Consider the following 18,741-nt stretch of genomic DNA (forward strand, 5'->3'; position numbering starts at 1 on the left):
GATTATCTAATTTTGTTAACTTCTGTTCAAGAATATCTAATTTTTCCAGCTTCTGTTCGAGAATTTCTAGTTGGGATATCAGCAGCTCAAAACCAAACCAGCTTCCACTAGCTGTCGCTCTTGTGAGATTATCATCTTCGCTTTTCACCGGTTCAGCCGCGCAACAAAGAGCCAACGCAAAAGCTGCAATGACAAACTTGACTGCCATTTTTAATTTCTAATGAGAAACAACGACATCACAGCGGCAAGATGGTCTTGTCGAAACTGTTGATGTTGAATATATGTACTGCAACATTGAACTGCTAGCCACTGCGGTATTTCTACTCTCAAATGCGATCCGTTTCACACAACATAGGGTAAGCGCCCTTATCTTCACCACCATCCCATTTACATCCTATTTAAAACATAGGTACATAGTGTTCTTGCTTTTGTTTCGTATATTTTGTGAGAAGGAATTTCGTGTGGCAGGCACGAAGTGAAGAAAATCAAGGAAATTCGCATGACGAAAAGATCCTAGACCGTCTGAGAATAGAATCCGTTACCCTAGCCATGGTCCTACTGAAAATCCGAGCGCTTATCGCATCGGTTATACACGCAACCATGGTTTACGCATAAACGTATGACACATTCTCTTGGGAAACCCCTAACCGTTACAATCACGCCAACAAGTGAGGGAAATCCATAGTCTCATCTACATCTTAACACACTTCGAATGAGTTATCAGTTCGTATCAAGCATAAATTTTGACACAAATACAGTGATAGACATTCATTTAGCCGAGGCCTGAAAATTTTCAAAAAAAAAATCGGAAAACTCATACAAAATATTTTATGATAACACATTTTTATTGCAGTGATAGTATATCTGGTACAGTTTTATGAAAAGGTGATACATCACACTTATATATACACTGAAACAAAAACAAGGGTAAAAACCTTTCAAATGAACACTAAACAAGCAACAAAGAAGACGCGGCGATTACGCTTTATCCTTACTGGTAACAGATAATGACATGATCTCGAACATTTTGGTTGCAGACAAAACGGAAGCTGAATTTGTTGCATACTTTTCAACTCGTGAATAATCAATTATTACTAATCCAAAATCGAAACATTTTGAAATTGCATCTTCAACACGTTGCAGTGTTTACCGACTTGAAGTTACCGCTCGAAAATCACAATGCAAGGCTTAAAAATCTCTAAACTAGTGGCAGGGATGGGATCATTGATTTGCAAAGAATTACATTCACTTGCTACTAACTCAGTTCAGAAGCATGCTAACAAAAAAAACAATGTGTGAATGAATTTAACCTTGTAGTTTTATCTGAAAATTTGCCGAATGACATTAGGGTCGCACACGCATACCAAGATCGCGAGCGAGCTGTTAAGGCAACTCTCCACGCCGTGAATGTAAATTACATTCACGCCGTGGAGAGTTGCGTTTGCTGGTTTCTGTTGACTTAATTTTTGATGCTACGCTAGTACATTGTTCTACAAAGTTTTAGGAAAAACAAAAATGAAAAAGTGTTCAATACATTGATTTTTGATACGATGTTTCTGTAGCCAGTTACCAGCAAGTGATTGTAGCTGCAAATGAAGCTGCAAATCAATGATCCCATCCTTGACTCGTGGTGCAAGATCTTTGTCCTATTCTGTTCAAGTTGGGACAAACCTATGTCGCATTGGGTAGAATGTCGCAACAAATTCAGTTTGCGACATTGTCGTTATTGTTGCGCGATGGTTGAATTTTGATTCACTGCACTTCCTTTGAAGCGTTACGACTGACGTCATTCAACAGTTAATGAATTCTCGTTTTGCGTGATATTTTTCTATGTAACATCCTATCCTACTACAATGTTTTAAAAACTGGCGATTGTAACAAAATGTCTTTCTTTTCGAACGTAGCATAATTTTTAAACGTTCTTTGCCCAAAACAGCAAAAAAGGTAGTAATACTCACGTAGCTTTGACTATGTGTAAAGTTTTGCTGAGGGGCTTTCATTTTATCACGCAAATGAAATTTAATAAGGTGGGCCTTATATCTTGTGTTCACTACAACAATTTTGTGTTCTGTTCGGCTCCTTTCGACAGAAAACATGTCGCTCCACGCAATTCCTACTGAAATGATTCATGTTTTATAGTGCTGCTAACCCGTTAACGCCCAAGGTGTCTCGCAATTAAAAACTTTTAATGAATTTGTTATCAAAAATGGTCGAATGGATCTTCTCCCGGTCTTCCGATGGTTCCTAAGTATTGCCCAGATATTGCCGCTGAGTTGACTGTCATCGGTTGCTTCTGCGTAGTCAAAACCTGCGTTGCCGTGACTCTTCTGTAACATGCGTGTTGCTTGGGTAGAAACAAATCAGAGCGAGGGGGATTTTTGTAGACGGTGTAGAGTTTGTACTGGCATGCACTCTCTATGTTTACATTTAGTGTGTAGATGGTGCGAATTGGGCAGTTACGAATGAGTGTGTAGAGTGACAGTTGCGATGAAGTGGAGCGTCGGCGGACGACGGACAGCGAACCTGTGGGAAGTCTGGTGTATCCGAACGACCGGAGAAAGCTTCTGAACTGCAGAGCTGGAGTTTGCCGTTGCGAGAGTTGCTTCCGGAAGTGGACCCTACAGACGGTTAAAAGCGCATCATGCAGTGATATATCACTTGAATTTGGTTTAACTGCTTATTTTATTTGATATAGTGAATGTATTACAAAAGCCTTGTATTATTTTTGTTGAATTGTGTTTATTTAATCATCATTCTGAAGTAATTTAAACCAAATCCTTTTCCGTGACTATACACACCAAAATTTTTGAAATGCTTCCAGCACGCCAAAAATCAGCAAAAGAAATTGCTGAATTTCAGCAACATTTTTGCTGAATTTCAGCACAACTTTGCTGATCAACTGTCAAAATTGCTGGATGGTTCAGCAAGTTGAAAAATAATTGCTGATACTCAGTAATTTGTATTGCTGAATGCAATCAGCACGCCAAAAATCAGCAAAGTTTGCTGATTACCAGCAAAAATATTTTGCAGTGTACCAGTAAATTTTCTTCCAGTCTCCTTCGTTGTTGAATGGTCCGTTTGGATTGCTATTAAAAAAAAAATGCAAAAGAAGTTTTCTTTGTTGAGTGCCTTTTCGGAGTACATTATATTTAGGATTCTAAACAACTATTACTAGCGGAGCATAGTGGTCCGGATTTGAAAATACCTGGCGAAAATTGCCAAATCATAGTTAGTTGATTTAGCGCTCAATTTCATTTTAAAGACATTTTCTTTTTTTGTCGCTTTCTTCGAACAAAATCCGAACAAAATTGATGTTTTTCATACTATTTTACTATACACATATCAACATGGCGCTATTGTTTTGGCAGCTCTTGGTAGTTGCATTTTTCTTTAACCGATTCTGCATACATAAACGAGAATTTGAACGGAATCTCCCCGCGGGGAGTAGCGGGGAGCGATTTGTAAGACACTTTGAAGTCGAACTGTAAGAATTTTTCGTACTAATGACATGTAATGTCAATTTTGAAGCCAAAAGTGTTATTTTGACCCCTTGCTCCATTGCAGATGTCTGATATACACAAGAACTTACAAATAAACTTTCGAAAACAATTGTATTACTTATATCAATAGATTTTTGTAGTGGTTGAACTTGTTTGTGTTTTTTATCAAAAATTCAGCACTTTTTCCATCAGCAGCTATTCAGTGCTGTAACAAGATACAAAATCAATATTTCCATTTTTTTTTAAATGCCAGTTAGTGCTCCTGGTATTAAGGATGAATGCTCAATATACTGTATCCCATATAAACCATGTTCAAAAATTGAGTTTCTGCCAGCTTTTCTCAAAATTGGACCTCTGTGCGGAGCCGCAGTTCATTTTGCGTACCATCTACGGCGGAGTGCGAAGAAAGCGAAGCTGCTGAGAGAACCAACCATCGTCCACATCTTCAATGCTTCCAATTCCGTGAAGAATATTGCCAAAGAATGCTTCATTTGAAGCAGCTGCCTCCTAAAAGTCCTCTCCTTGCGAGTCGCAGGTTGCGACAATCAAATATTAAGTTAACAATTTAAGTACAATGCGATGTTTTTGCGCTGTTTCAAATATGGCTAACATGATGGTGTCTAAATTTTTTTTCCGATTTTAATACCATCCGCCTTTATTGGTCCGACTCGTACGGAGGGGTGCTTTTAGGGATCAAAAAGCATCACTTATTTTACAGTGTCAATTTTTTAACCGATGACAAGCATTGAAGCCGTCGCATGTGAGGTGACTATCCGAGGTAAAACCCTCAGTATTGCCTCCATATATCTTCTACCAAGAACTGCGATATCTCGCAAGGATCTCGCCCACATCTACTCGGTTATGCCTGAGCCACGGCTGCTCATGGGAGATTGAAACTGACCAGTTCCAGGGACCGGTACGTTATGAAATCATAAACAAGCAAACATGAATTCATAAGCTCACATTATGAAACTCAAAATGTTCTCGTTTGAACTCAAATGAAACCTTACAAATCCTGTGGAGCGGACGTGATGTGATGGTTAGAACACTTGACTATTACGCCGAGGACCTGGGATCGAATCCCACTCCCGACAAACTCACAAAATGTGGGTTCTTCCTTCGGAAGGGAAGTAAAGCGTGGGTCCCGAGATGAACTAGCCTAGGGCTAAACATCTCGTTAATACAGATAAAAAAACCTTACAAATCCATAGTGTCAGTTAACGATTTCATCTGAGCTTGATAATGTTTTCATAATGTTGTTTTATGATTTCTTGCTTCTGCTTCATAATGAAGTTCATCAGCCGAATTAGGAAACTTGTTGAGCTAGCCATGGATTTAGATTCTGGATGAAATGATGCAATTCACGTGTAATTTGGCCCAATAGCGATTTCTCAACTGAGCCATTTTGAATCCGGAATATCTTGTACTTCGTATTCGTAAAATTCAGCATATTCTTCATTACACCAACAAAGCTAGCCATGAAAATGTTTGACACTTCTCAGGTCATTTCGACAGACCACACACATGCACGAAAAACAGTGGATCTACTTTATCTTGTTGCCGTCCTATTCATGCTCATGTTACATCTGTCAAAATGACCTGAGATTTGTCAGTCATTTTTAGGTTGGGTTCGTTGATGTAATAAAGAATTGGTAGTATCGTGTTAAAAACTGAACTTAATGAATCAAAGCAAACCATAGTTACAGCGTCTCGAACTAGGCCATTTTGTATGAAAATCAGCGTTTGTCCAATCAATTATGCACCACAGTGTACTTATTTGTCGTTATTTCATTATTTCGCTATAAGTCTAGCAAATCTACGAGGCCGACATCCAAAAATTAGGGAAGAATACAGTCTTCTCTTCACGGCTGCCTTTCACTGTTTAAACTTAAATTTAATTGATGGCAATTCATTGACTGTTTCATTCAAATTTTCACCGTGATTTCGATTATCGCCACAATTACCTCTATGAAGTTAGTACGATTTTAAATGTTAAGAACTTTTGTTGATATACTTACGTATTGCCACAACTACTATACCACCAAGCTCCCTTCTCTATTTGTGCACAATTGCCACTTTTGTTTTCGTCATTATCACTATCTCGCGTTGTAAACTTTCTTCCCTTGGTAATACTCATCGAATCTATTAAAGTTCCTGAATACCCGCTTAATCGTTTGAGCACATACTTCTCATCTTCATCACCAATTTCAAATTCATCATAACTACCATAACCATAATTGCCATCATAGTCTTTGATTTCCACCATCAGTCTCACTTTTTTATCCTTCGTCAACTTGTGCAGCCTTTCAAGTCCTATCCAGAATTCTCCATCAATTTTTCCGAATCCATTCTTGTAGTCCATCCAGTTACGGTAGAAATCAACCGATCCATCGAAACGATGCTGAACTACGAGCCATCCACCATTAAACTTTTCCTGTTCACAATAACCCACAAACAATTGTTCGTTAAAATCGGGTTGAAGTTGATATTTTCTCGAAATGTTGAATGGTACTTCCAAACATGACTCGAATACAGTATTCACCGTTGCCTTTTGCATTCTGGATAATTTTTGTTCTACAATATCTAATTTTGTTAACTTCTGTTCAATAATATCTAATTTTGTCAATTTCTGTTCAAGAATATAAATTTTTTCCAACTTCTGTTCGAGAATTTCTAGTTGGGTAATCAGCAGCTCAAAACCAAAATAGCTCCCACTAGGTGTCTCTCGTTTGAGATGAAAATCTTCGCCTTTTACCGGTTCAGTCGCACAACAAAAAGCCAATGCAAAAGTTACAATGACAAACTTGACTGCCATTTTTAGTTTCTGAGAAACAACGACATCAGAGCGGCAAGATGGTCTTGTCGAAACTGTTGATGTTGAATATATGTACTGCAACATTGAACTGCTAGCCACTGTGGTATTTATAATCACAAATGCTATCTGTTTCGCACTACATAGGGTAACCGCACTCATGAAAGAAGGGACCCGAATGAAAATATCGGTACAAACATCGACTGTTTTTGAAATATGATTACTTCGCAAGCAAATGATTCAGGAAAGTATTCATACACTAGATTAATTGCTTGTTATCACTTCATCTTCTTCTTTTTGGTGTTACGTTCTAACTGAGACAAAGCCAGCTTCTCAACTTGGTGTCCTATGATCATTTGCAAAATTATTAGCTGAGAGTTTCTCTCTGCCAATAATTATTTTGCATGTGTATATCATGTGTGGCACGAAGGTACTTTATGCCCAAGAAAAACAAGACAATATCGAAACGATCCCAGACCGACCGAAAATAGAACCCATCACCTTCAGCGTGTTCCAGTTCAATACTCGTGCGCTTACCGCACTTGTTATCACATTATGTGGAAAACCATGGTAGACGCATAAACGTATGACACATTCTCTTGGGAAACCCCCAAACGTTACAATCACGCCAAAAAGTGATGGAATTCCATAGTCTCATCAAATGCTTTGCACATTTATTTTCTCAACACATTTCTAATATGTTATCAGTTCCTACATACCATAAATTTTGATACAAATATGAAGCGAGCAGAATTGATAATGGACACTGATGCCTGCACACTTTAACCTTCTAATTCCCAAATTCTTATTCTAGACAGGGGGAATGCTGAATTTTGAACCCCCAGAGGAAACGATTTTCAACTTAAGTCAATAGCAATAAAATGTAGTGCTTCTACAATAATTCTTTCAAACATATTATTTGAAGTATCTGCGAGCATACCTTTGGGAGTTTCACCTGGCAAAATTTTTGTCGAAAATATGCTTCGATATTTCTTTCAAGATTTTCTCCCTAAAATTTATACAGAAATGTAGCCTAGATTTTAATTTGTAGATCCACAAGTGAATCATTCAGGAGTTTTTAAAAGAACAGAATTTCTTTCGAAAATTGCTCCTGCAATTCAATCCAGAAAATGGGTGCCGCTCCTCTTGAAGAAGCTCATGTGAGTTCGAATCTCAGTGGACCTTTTGGTATAATTCTTGAAGAAAATTCAAGATTCTGTTAATTCACAGCAGAAACTTCTGCAATTTCCAAAACGATTCCTGCAGGAAATTTTTTAGTAGAAATTTCTGGAGTATTTCCGGCAGAATTATCAAAGAATCTTTCGGAAGAATTCCGAAAGGAACTGCAGGAAGAACTTTCAGAGAAATATGCAACACAATTCCTGGAAGAACTTCTGGTACAATTCTCAAAGAAAATCTTGAAAAGATCACGAAGCAACTCCGGGAAAAAATCCTTCGGGAATTCCTGGACAAATTTTCAGATAAATTTCAGAATGAATATCCGGAGAAACTTCTGAAGGAATTTTCGGCGGGAAAATCTCCGGAGGAACTTCTGGAGGGACTCGAAGTATTATCTTAAAAAAAAATATGAAAAAATCTTGGGAAAACTTTTGGAAGAATTCTGAGAGGAATGTGCATTGAGCATCCTTTGCACAAGGAAGGAACTTCCGGAAGAGTATTCGGAAAAAAATCTTAAAGAAAATTGTTATTCTGTTGCCGGAGGAGTTTTTGAAAAATTTTCCGGAACAATAGGACAGATCGGTGAAGTACTAGATTTGTAGTAATGAGCTGAAATTTAGTATGGTGAGAAGGTCAATTCTCCGTTTCTGCAATGAAATGGTGCAAACAGTGTGGGTATTATGATTCCTTGCCTAATTTGACGCCGTTTGAGCAAAACTTTGAGCAACAGTGTTGTTGTTTTCTCCATTTCTTGCAACATAAACAACATAGTTATCCAAAGTTTTGCTCAAACAGCATCAAATTAGGCAAGGAATCATAACACCCACACTTTTTGCACCATTTCATTGAAGAAACGGAGAATTGACCTTCTCACCATACCAAAATTCAGCTCATTACTACAAATCTAGTACTACACCGAACGTGCCCCATTGCCGAGGGAACATCTGAAAAACAATCCCAAAGGAATTTGTGGAAGCATTTCCGATGAATTTTCTGGAATAGATCACACAGTTTTCTTCTTGGCGCAACGTCTCCACTGGGACAAAGTCTGCTCCTCCGACTCAGTATGTGTTCTATGAGCCAATGCTGCTAAATATCAGTTTCAGTGCCAGTTTTTCAGTCGAAATTGAATGACTGCGGAGGTCATTTTCAAAATCCTCGTTGTGAGAACCGACAGAGTCCGTGAGCTCCATTCGTGAACGACCAGTGAAGAGAATTGTCAGACAAAAGAGGCTCAAAACAAGCAACAAAGAAGGTGCGACGATTACTCTTTATCCCTACTGGTAACAGATAATGACATGATCTCGAAATTGTTTGTTGCAGACAAAACGGAAGCTGAATTTGTTGCGTACTTTTCAACTCGTGAATAATCAATTATTGCTAACCCAAAGTCGAAACTGTTTGATGATAAAGCTTCACCAGAGTTGCAGTGTTTACCGACTCGAAGTTATCGTTCGAAAATCGCAATGCAAGGCTTAAAAATCTCTTAACTCGTGGTGTACGATGTTAATCCCATTATTTTCAAGTTGGGACAAACTTATGTCGCATGGGTTTGTTTGTCGCAACAAATACAGGTTGCAACATTGTCATTATTGTTGCGCGATGGTTGAATTTTGACTCACAGTGAACGACCCAACCAAGTATCATTCCCAATCATTCATTGCTCGTGCTGACAGGCCATTCGTCTCAATCGGTAGCTTGTGAGAGCGAGTGCCCCATTCGCCACCACTGATGAAAACACTCACATACAGAAAATTGAATGCAAATTTTGCGCTGTCAGATCTCGCTTTCTGCACGGTGAGTGCGAGCGTGAGTACCTCATTTATTTCCCTCCTGTGACGAATTGCGCCCCAAATCGTGTTCGGAATTGGCAGCATATGCTTAGTTTCTTCAAGATTTGTCTAGACTGACTTTCAAAAAGGGCTAAACTTTTTTGGTTTTTTCAAATATGTTTAATAAAAAAATGACTTTTCCTACAAAATCAATCAAATTTTAAGTAAAAAATATTGAAAAAAAAATCCAGAATGAGCCCTACACTAAAAAATATTTTTAAAAACTCAAAGTCAATTTAATTTTTTTTTTTTATTTCGATGACATTTTGTTTTAAGATAGGTAATTACCAAGCGTCCATATATCACAAGATGGGAACTTTTAAGGAAAAAAAGTTTTTCTAACTAAAACTTTTTCATGTCCCAATTATTTTTTTCAGTGTCTTTTATTATTAAAAACTAAACCAGTGAAGGTTATAAAGTCACCTCAAAATGCGTTAAATCTTCATTTGTGATATGAGACAAAGCAAAGCACCCATATGCACGCAGCAGCAGTCTAGAAGTACGAAACAATATACAATTAGAACACGCATTTCATACGTGGTACTGTACTTTCTGACATTTTATATAACTCATTTCTGTTTCACAATGACTAACTTTTCCGTACTGGTTCATTATTCAACTGAAATGAGTTGCATTATGAAAACTATTTGCTGATTTATTAAATTAACTTTATTATAGAGACTCTCAGCCATTGGCTGGTTCGTCTCTTTAAAACTAGTTGCATAATGAGCATTATGCAACTCAAATGAGTTTTATAATGGAAAAAATATTGCATAGAATTTGGTATGCAACTTGTTTCAAAACTAGTTTTTTTTTCAGTATTCTTCGTATTTATCCAACCAAGCCTTGTTGGATAAATGTACGACTCGTGCGGAGTGGTGGTTGGATTGGCGCCGTGCGGTTATCTCTAACGCACGGTTTCCCAAACTGTTGGTCGCGACCCCCCAAGGGAGGTCGTCCACCTTCATTCAGGGGGTCACGAGGGACAGTCGAAGATTTTACTGTAACAGACAACAAACGAGGGAATGTCTGTGATGGGTCGCGAAAAGTATGTCTGTTGGCCAGAGGGGGTCACGCACCTGAAAGTTTAGGAACCTATGCTCTAACTATATCCCGAGCATGTGTCAGATCGGAGTTACGTAGCCGTCTACGGTCGCATGAAAGGCCGTAAGAACCAGAGAAAATGCGGGGTCTGGTCTGGTTGCTCACGGGGCTTGGACGACCTGAAAACAGGCAACTGCTGGTCGAATGGATTTTCTCCCGGCAAAAAAGACTTACTAGCTGCCGATCAAAACCGATCCTTCTCGTGATGTACTACCTCGATCCTCCGATGGTTCCGAGGTTCCCGGATATTACCGCTGAGCTGACCATCGTCGGTTGCTTCTGCGTAGCCAAAACCTGCACTGCCGTGACTCTTCTGTAACATGTGTGTCACTTGGGTGGAAACAAACTAGAACCCTGCCAAAACAATTGGATTTCTTTTGCCACGAAAGTGATTCTTGTTAGATGCTTTTGAGTGCGAAATGCCGTGATATATCACTCCAGTTTTGTTAAAATGTTTATCAATAAATGAGGGTTTATTTGATATAAGGAATGTATGACAATAGCCGTGCACTATTTATGTAAAAATTGTGTTTATTTGATCATCATTCTGAAGAACTTCAACGCAACTCCGCCTCTGTGGTGACGCCAGAAAAGTTTCGGCCATTCTGCTTTCTTGTGGTATGGCCCGTTTGGATTACTAAAAGAAATGATAGAAAAGATTTTTTTCTCGGTGAATGCCTTTTAGGAGTGCTTTATAAGAATTCTAGATAGTTATCTCCAGCGTAGCCAAAGTTAATGTTGTCCTTGTCCTTCTTAGTCAGCGCTATGGTCTCTAAGCATAGTGTGTTGTTAATCATGCGTTGATGAACGGGGTTGAGGGCAAGGTAAAGGCAAAATGAACTTTGATTTCGCTATTGCTAGTTATTATACTCATACACTCATGCAAATAGCCATAAGCAATACATAAATGAAAACCCATTATGAAATTCAGTCATACCTCAAAAATAAGTCTTTCGTAAGTACTCATTAGGCTGATACAAATTTCATTTTGACTATTTGTAAAATTCATTTTGATCATCTTTATATGAACATTATAACAAACTCAGCTATAGTTTTGAAAATGCAGTTAATGACCAACGTATGCAGTGATTTAACCCTACTAAGATGTTTGGTTTTTCGCACCACGAAGGCGTAGTGTACGTTCAGCGTGCTTGTCTTGGTCATATTCACCCCAACTTCCTACTAGGGTTAATGCAACTCTCAAACGATCACATGAAGCTATGATAAGTGAGGTAACAAAATGGATATGAAAAGGATAACTTTCATTGAAACTGTTAAAATTCCTGAAGTAAGTTTTAAGTTTCACAATCCTCCATAGGTTTTGCAGTTTGTAGTCCCATTCAAAATTATTGTAAAATTAGAAGTTAAATCATTGTTATTGAATTAACATGATAGGGAATCGCGCCACTTTGGCGGTGGCTTCTATATTCGTCTGTTTCCCACTATAACTCAGTCAAATTTGAACCAATTGACACAATTTTTGAAATGCGGTGAGATAGGTATAGTATCTACTCGTGTACAACATTTCAAGTCAATTGGTTCAAAATTGACTGAGTTATAGTGGGAAACAGACGAATATAGAAGCCACCGCCCAAGTGGCGCGATACCCTACAACTGGATCAATTAGTCGTCTGCAAATGAAAATCACCTTAGTTTTTGAAGAATTGATTGATAACAAATTATTTGTGGAGCTTTGAAATTTATATCTAGTTTGGTCACGCCATGTCGTTAGACACGTTTCATTGCCATGCAATTAACGTCCATATTAATTCAGCAGAAATACAGCTTCTTATCATCTGCAAATATGTGGTGTGGGTATTACATAATTTCAAAGATGAAGGAAGGCCGTTGAAAAATAAGGCTAACATCAATGGTCCTGAAACCGATTCTTGTGGCACTCCCGACAAAGTACCGATCAGGCTTCAATGATTTCCTTTAACTTCCACAATTTGAAAGCGGTTATTCAAATAGGATTTACTCAATCAAACAAAATCTCAACTGAAATCAAATAGATGTGGTAATCTGTGCAGTAGCTCAAAATAAGAAACTATGTTAAAAGCTTTTGAAAAACCAATCAATGGCACAAGGCTATTTCTTTTTTACCGATATGTTGATGGACATCGTCATGCATCTTGAGCAAATGCCGAAGCAAATGCCGAACAGATGTTTTCAACTAGCGGAGGAATTTCGTGTTTAAACTATTTTTTGCTGAAAATAAAAACATTATAATATAATAATAAAATAATATAATAATATAATAATAATAACATCATATTATGAGATTACGAGGCAAAGCAAACGCCACAGAATTTCATTACATAGTTGTCAATTCTTGTACCATGTAATGTTAAAATTGTGCATTAAATACTTCATTTTGTATTTCACAAGCCATCTAAATCTGACAATCTCCAGAAATGCACCCTAACGCTACGAAATGGTGAAATTTCCAACCACCAGACTACTGCATAACTTTGCCATAGGCAAGAACTTCCTTGATGGTGAGAAACATTAGATAATTATTTAATAACACTTGTCAAAATGTTCTAATTTATTTGCTCGCTAGCACCAAGAGAAGGTGAAATTGTATACCACTTTTTTCACTGTTTTAGAGCCATTAACTATCTCTACAACTTTGATGACGATGCGACATTTATTTCTGGTCTGAATCATGAGATAAAGCATGCCGAATGGAGAGCAAATTCTTGAGTTACAATTATAACTAAATTATATCCACTTTTGTTATTAAATCCTAACATGACGTAATTGAGATCAATTGTATCAAGAACACTTTTATGTGACGTCATGTTTTCTCTCTCCTGTACGTTGGACAAATAAGTCTATTTTTAGACCAGCCGCCGAAACGAAGAACCACTTGATCATATACCGCCCTTCACTTCAAGTGCTGCAATGGCCTCATTGATGAAGGCGCCGGATTGCATGTGACAGCTGGGGTCCTTGGTTCGATTCCCGTCTGGATGTGGGTTTTTTATATACTACGTGGGGCAAGTTTTTTATACAAAAAACTTTTCGCTTAAAATAACTCTTGAACTCTTAATAAAAATTACCCAAAAATGAGTTAAATTTTACCCAAATTAATTTTTACCAAATATATTTATATCTAATTTACAAGAACACGTGTTATAATTTATAAATCATTCCATTATTTATTATATCTCACGTTGTTATAAATTTGTTAAAATTGTATCAACACTTGTTTTCGCTAGAGCAATTTCAGTTATATTTTTTGTTATTTTAACACCTAACCGGCGAATTTTTTAACTCATTCTGTTATGAAAAATCTTTGAAATAAATAACTCAATTGGTTATAATTTTGTTATGACTTTCTGATCGCCCCCACCCCTCAATTTTTTAGCTGGATTTTTCATTTTGAGGGGGCAGATAAAAAAACATTTATCAAAAAATCGGGTCTTGCGAAAATTCTTTAACCAAACCGAAGAGCGAAGACTTTTTAATATTTTTCAGATTAAATGCTTTATCTCGGTTCTCGATACCATTACCTATATGAAATTAGCACGATTTTATATATTAAGATTTTTTGTTGATATACTTACGTAAGGCTACAATTATTATACCACCAAGCTCCGTTTGATATTATTGCACAATTTTCACTTCTGTTTATGTCATTATCACTATCACGCGTTGTAAACATGCGCCCCCTGTCATTAAGCATTATCGAATCTCCTATAGTCCCTGAATACCCGCTTATTCGTTTGAGCACATACTTTGTATCTTCATCACCAATTTCAAATTCATCATATCTAGCATAACCATAATTGCCATCATAGTCTTCGATTTCCACCATCAGAGTCACATTTTTATCCTTTGTCAACATGTGCAGCCTTTCGAGCCCTATCCAGAACTCGCCATCAATTTTTCCAAACCCATTCTTATAGTCCGTCCAATTGCGGTAGAAATCAACCGATCCATCGAAACGATGCTGAATTACGAGCCATCCACCACCATGTTTTTCCTGTTCACAAAAACCTACAAACGGTTGATTAAAGAAATCGGGTTGAAGTCGATATTTCCCCGAAATTTTGGATGGTTCTTCCGAACATGACCAGAATACAGTTTTTGCCTGTTTCTGCAATGTATGGTCCACTTTGGACAACTTCTGTTCAAGAGTATCTAATTTTGCTAACTTTGTTTCAAGAATATCTAATTTTGTCAATTTCTGTTCGAGAATATTAAATTTTTCTAACTTCTGTTCGAGAATTTCTAGTCGGGTTATCAGCAGCTCAAAACCAAACCAGCTTCCACTAACTGTCTCTCTTGTGAGATTATTATGTCCGCATTTCACCGGTTCAGCCGCGCAACAAAGAGCCAACGCAACAATTACAATGACAAACTTGACTGCCATTTTTGATTTTTAACGAGTCAACACGTCATCAGAGCGACAAGATCGTCTTGTCACGACTGTTGATGTTGAATATACTGCAACATTGAACTGCTTACAACTGCGGTATTTATACTCTCAAATGCGATCCGTATTGCACAACATAGGGTAAGCGCACTCATCTTCACCACAATCCCATTAACATCCCTATTAAAACATAGGTCATAGTTTTCTTGCTTTAGTTTTCGTATATTTTGTTAGAAGGGAGTTCGTGTCACAGGCACGAAGTGAAGAACATCAAGGACATTTCCGTTACGAAAAGATCCTAGACCGTCTGAGAATAGAATCCGTTACCCTAAACATGGTCCTACTGAAAACCCGTGCGCTTATCGCATCGCTTATACACGCAACCATGGTTTACGCATAAAAGTATGACACATTTTCTTGGGAAACCCCTAACCCACGGGTTTCCAACCGGTGGTCTGCGGCCCCCTGAGGGGCCGTGAAACCAGTCCAGGGGGGCGCGATGTTACCAAACAAAATGTAAAATTTTTATTCTATTTTATGCAAATTATACCAGTTCTATATTTTTTATACCGTCATCTCCGAGAGCCACAATTTGAGGAACAAATTTTCGGTATAAAACGCCGTCAGAAAAAAAAAATCGGCTGCGTCGACATCATTGTTTACGAAATGTGAGTGTCGAACAAAAAAAAAACGTATCATTGATCGTCGAAAATACCTCCCACAGTTAGTTTCTGACTACGTCATTGCACCCAAAACACTCGGTTTCGTTCATTTAATTCATATATTTTTCTTAAAATTTTCATTGGGCCACAGATGTTTTGACATTTTTAAGGGGGTCGCCACCTCAAAAAGTTGGGAACCCCTGCCCAAACCGTTACAATCACGCCAACAAGTGAGAGAAATCCGTAGTCTTATCAAATGCTTTGCGCAGCTGTTCTCTCAACAGTGTCAACACACTGAGTCAACACACTTCGAATATGTTATCAGTGTGCAGTGCACCTAGCAATCAATTTCTAGAAAAGGAAAAAATGCTGAATTTTGAACCCCCAGAGAAAACGATTTTCAATTTGAGTCAATAGCAATCAAATGCAGTGTTTCTACATGAATTCCTCCAAAAATATTATTCGAATTGTTTGCGAGCATACCTTTCGGAATTTCACTTTGCAAATTTTTTGTCCAGAAAAAAAAATGCTTCATGATTTTTTTCTAGATTTTTCCTCTAAAATGTCTACAGAAATTTAGCCGAGATTTTCACTTGTAGATCCACAAGTAAATCTTTCAGGAGTTCCACAATAGGATTTCACATAACTTCATAGCATTTTCAATACCTTATACGATATTAATGTTAAAAATAAAGAAAATATCGAATTCAAGGTGCAATTTGAACTATTTTCTAGTATTATTACTAGCCGAAATATTCGTAGCGACCAATTTCACTCCGTCCATCTATTGTTTCGGTGTCATCGGTTATTCAGTTAGCGTTTGTCTTCTCCTCATTCGGCTTGCTATCAGTCCCTTTGACAGGCGCAGGGCGTGGCGAGAATGAGTATTCTGCTTTGTCTACATGGGGCACGCGGGGTAGAACAGGCTCTGACGTAGCGTACCCAACAGTAGCAATATGGAAGATACTTTGGAGACTTTTAATGATGGAACGGAAAGCCTGTTTTGTGATGATTCTGCTGTATGTATCAACTTTGTTCAATTTCAACGGTTTTTGCTATAATAAGCGAATCCAACTGATCGAATTTTTAATCGACAAAAGCACATACGACCTTTTCAAATCGAGTTCCAGAAATATATATGATCGCAGTGTGCCGAGTATGAACTTCAACGCAAATTGATCGCATTCACACTGTGGTGCTGCAATTCGGTTCTGAACTCCTATACGCACAACATTGCTTGACATATTTGTTCATAGGATGACTGATTTTGGTGTAACTTCTAATGGTTTCGGCTTGCAGTCACAGAAATAAGCGTTGATTATTTTAATTCATCGCCGACGTTTCGATCCTCGGGTTTGGATCTTCTTCGGGGCTCGAAGTTCAGCACTTCACAAGTTGTTAAACTTCGAGCCCCGAAGAAGATCCAAACTCGAGGATCAAAACGTCGGCGATGAATTAAAATAATCATCGCTTATTGCTTGACATATATGGGAAATAATTTCTGTCGACGCGAATAAAGCGGTATAGTCCCCGGAGTTCTGAAAACCCGAAAATCTCCTACTTTAATACATTATTGGGCTGAGGAGGGGTGAAGTATAAGAAAGTTTTTATTTCCTGTCATGGTTCCTTGAGAAACTTAATAAGGAATGGCCAACTGATGAACTGACGACCAGACTCTATTCGTTTAGGCAATTTTATGATTTCCGATGGTTCATGCCGTTAACTCTGTTACTGTATTGTATTAAATTATATGATTGGAAATCTGGATTTTCCAAAACCCATGTTGACCGGACTGGTACGCTCAGAAATGATTTCAAAAGTAGAAAAGTTTCTGAATCTTATGAGCACCAAATGTTTGAAATCTGTGGAAACATGGTGGAGGTATAGCCATTTCAGTTTCGCGGATTCCACGATACCCTGCTGGCGTTTAATTTGGAGCTCGTACGCGTTAGAAATTTTGAACTGAACAAAGTTCAAACATTCTTGAGCAATAGTTACAATTGTTTGCATCTAAGACTCATTCTACCTAGTTTTCGTGTTATACAAAATACTTCAAACGAGTGGAAATGAAATATTGGCGAATTTTTTCGTCAATTTGAGTTTAGTATTTGTGGAGTATTAGCCGATATGATACTGAATATAGTACATTGACATAGACATGATAATGAAATCCATAATATTACAATGACAGTACAATGATGGTGCAATATATCGTCCCCTTAATGCTAGAACTAGGTAACTGGTTTTGCGAAATCGCGAGCAATTTGTTTACACCTGTACGTTCACCACAATAAACAACAGTTTGTCAATTAAAACTACAGAAACACATAATGATGCTTCATTTAAGACCGACAAAGTGTTTGTTTTATAGCAGGACAAGTTTTACCAGCCATTTGTACCCGTATTTTCCAAAACGAGTTACCTAGTTCTAGCATTAAGGGGGCGATAATATGATCATGGTGCAAAATAAAATAACACGCAATATGGAAGAAGGAGTTTCGACATGCAGTGATGCTAACATCGCCAAGTACTGGAGATGGATTCGGATGGTGAAGATTTCAAAGCAAAGCGAAACTTTAATATGAAGTCATTATCTAAACTCTTATACAATTTTATAAACGTATCACATACAATGAAAAAGAACGAGAAATTATCAATTATACAAAATAAAATGTCGTTGTGAAAGAATTTCAATCTTGGACAATAAGTGATGCTAGAATCAGAGACAACTGCACAGATTGAGTCAGGATTCCTAGATAGAAAATTTCGATCGGAATCCTTGTTGCAATCTACAAAGATTCCTCCACGGATACGTGCATGAATTCATCCAGGAATTCCACCAAAAACTCTTCAAGAATTTTTTCCAAGATGCCGCTAGTGATTTTTTTTCAGGAATTCCTCCACGGATTCCTTCAGAAAATGCTGAACTCTTCCACGAGGAGTTTCTTCAGGGAATCCTCCAGTTATTTCTCCAGAACTTTTTCCAGGAAGGCTCATGTCTTTCTCCAGAAATTCCTCAAATAATTCATCCAGAAATTGCTCCAGCAAATACACAAACAATTCTTCCAGAGATTCCTCCTGAACTTTCTTCTAGGATAAATCCTCTAGGAATGTCTGCCAGAATTCCCGTAAATATTTCCTCCACGGATTCCTCCAGATAGTCCTAAAGGAATTTCTCATCGATGTCTTCCTGAAATTCCTGGAGAAATTCCTTCAAGGATTCTTCCATGGATTTCTCCATAAAATTATCCAAGAAATTCTCAAGGAA

At 37.8% G+C, this 18,741-nt stretch overlaps 2 protein-coding genes across 2 annotated transcripts; both read right to left on the reverse strand.

Annotated features, from left to right (window-relative positions):
* Positions 1 to 2,756: 2,756 nt before the first annotated feature.
* LOC134291774 (fibrinogen-like protein A) lies at positions 2,757 to 6,666 on the reverse strand. The gene is made up of 2 exons (XM_062859937.1): positions 5,519 to 6,666; positions 2,757 to 3,086 (listed from the first exon to the last, which is right to left on the reverse strand). Exons 1-2 carry the CDS (start codon positions 6,472 to 6,474, stop codon positions 3,008 to 3,010), a joined length of 1,035 nt encoding a protein of 344 aa, XP_062715921.1. The 5' UTR covers positions 6,475 to 6,666; the 3' UTR covers positions 2,757 to 3,007.
* Positions 6,667 to 10,190: 3,524 nt separating this feature from the next.
* Positions 10,191 to 14,898, reverse strand: LOC134283930 (angiopoietin-related protein 1-like). The gene is made up of 2 exons (XM_062859446.1): positions 14,000 to 14,898; positions 10,191 to 11,064 (listed from the first exon to the last, which is right to left on the reverse strand). The coding sequence occupies exons 1-2, from the start codon at positions 14,806 to 14,808 to the stop codon at positions 10,959 to 10,961; spliced, it is 915 nt and encodes a 304-aa protein (XP_062715430.1). The 5' UTR covers positions 14,809 to 14,898; the 3' UTR covers positions 10,191 to 10,958.
* Positions 14,899 to 18,741: the final 3,843 nt, after the last annotated feature.

The sequence above is a fragment of the Aedes albopictus genome, chromosome 3 (genome assembly GCF_035046485.1).
Source record: "Aedes albopictus strain Foshan chromosome 3, AalbF5, whole genome shotgun sequence".
Taxonomy (NCBI): domain Eukaryota; kingdom Metazoa; phylum Arthropoda; class Insecta; order Diptera; family Culicidae; genus Aedes; species Aedes albopictus.

What these genes read in the sequence shown, in the direction of transcription:
- LOC134291774 (XM_062859937.1), bottom strand. Translation starts at nt 6,474, where the DNA reads ATGAGTGCGGTTACCCTATGTAGTGCGAAACAGATAGCATTTGTGATT. An exon ending in TATAGTAGTTGTGGCAATAC is followed by an intron (nt 3,087 to 5,518) that starts GTAAGTATATCA and finishes TTTTTTTAATAG; the next exon opens with CAATCCAAACGGACCATTCA.
- LOC134283930 (XM_062859446.1), bottom strand. Translation starts at nt 14,808, where the DNA reads ATGGCAGTCAAGTTTGTCATTGTAATTGTTGCGTTGGCTCTTTGTTGC. An exon ending in TATAATAATTGTAGCCTTAC is followed by an intron (nt 11,065 to 13,999) that starts GTAAGTATATCA and finishes CATTTCTTTTAG; the next exon opens with TAATCCAAACGGGCCATACC.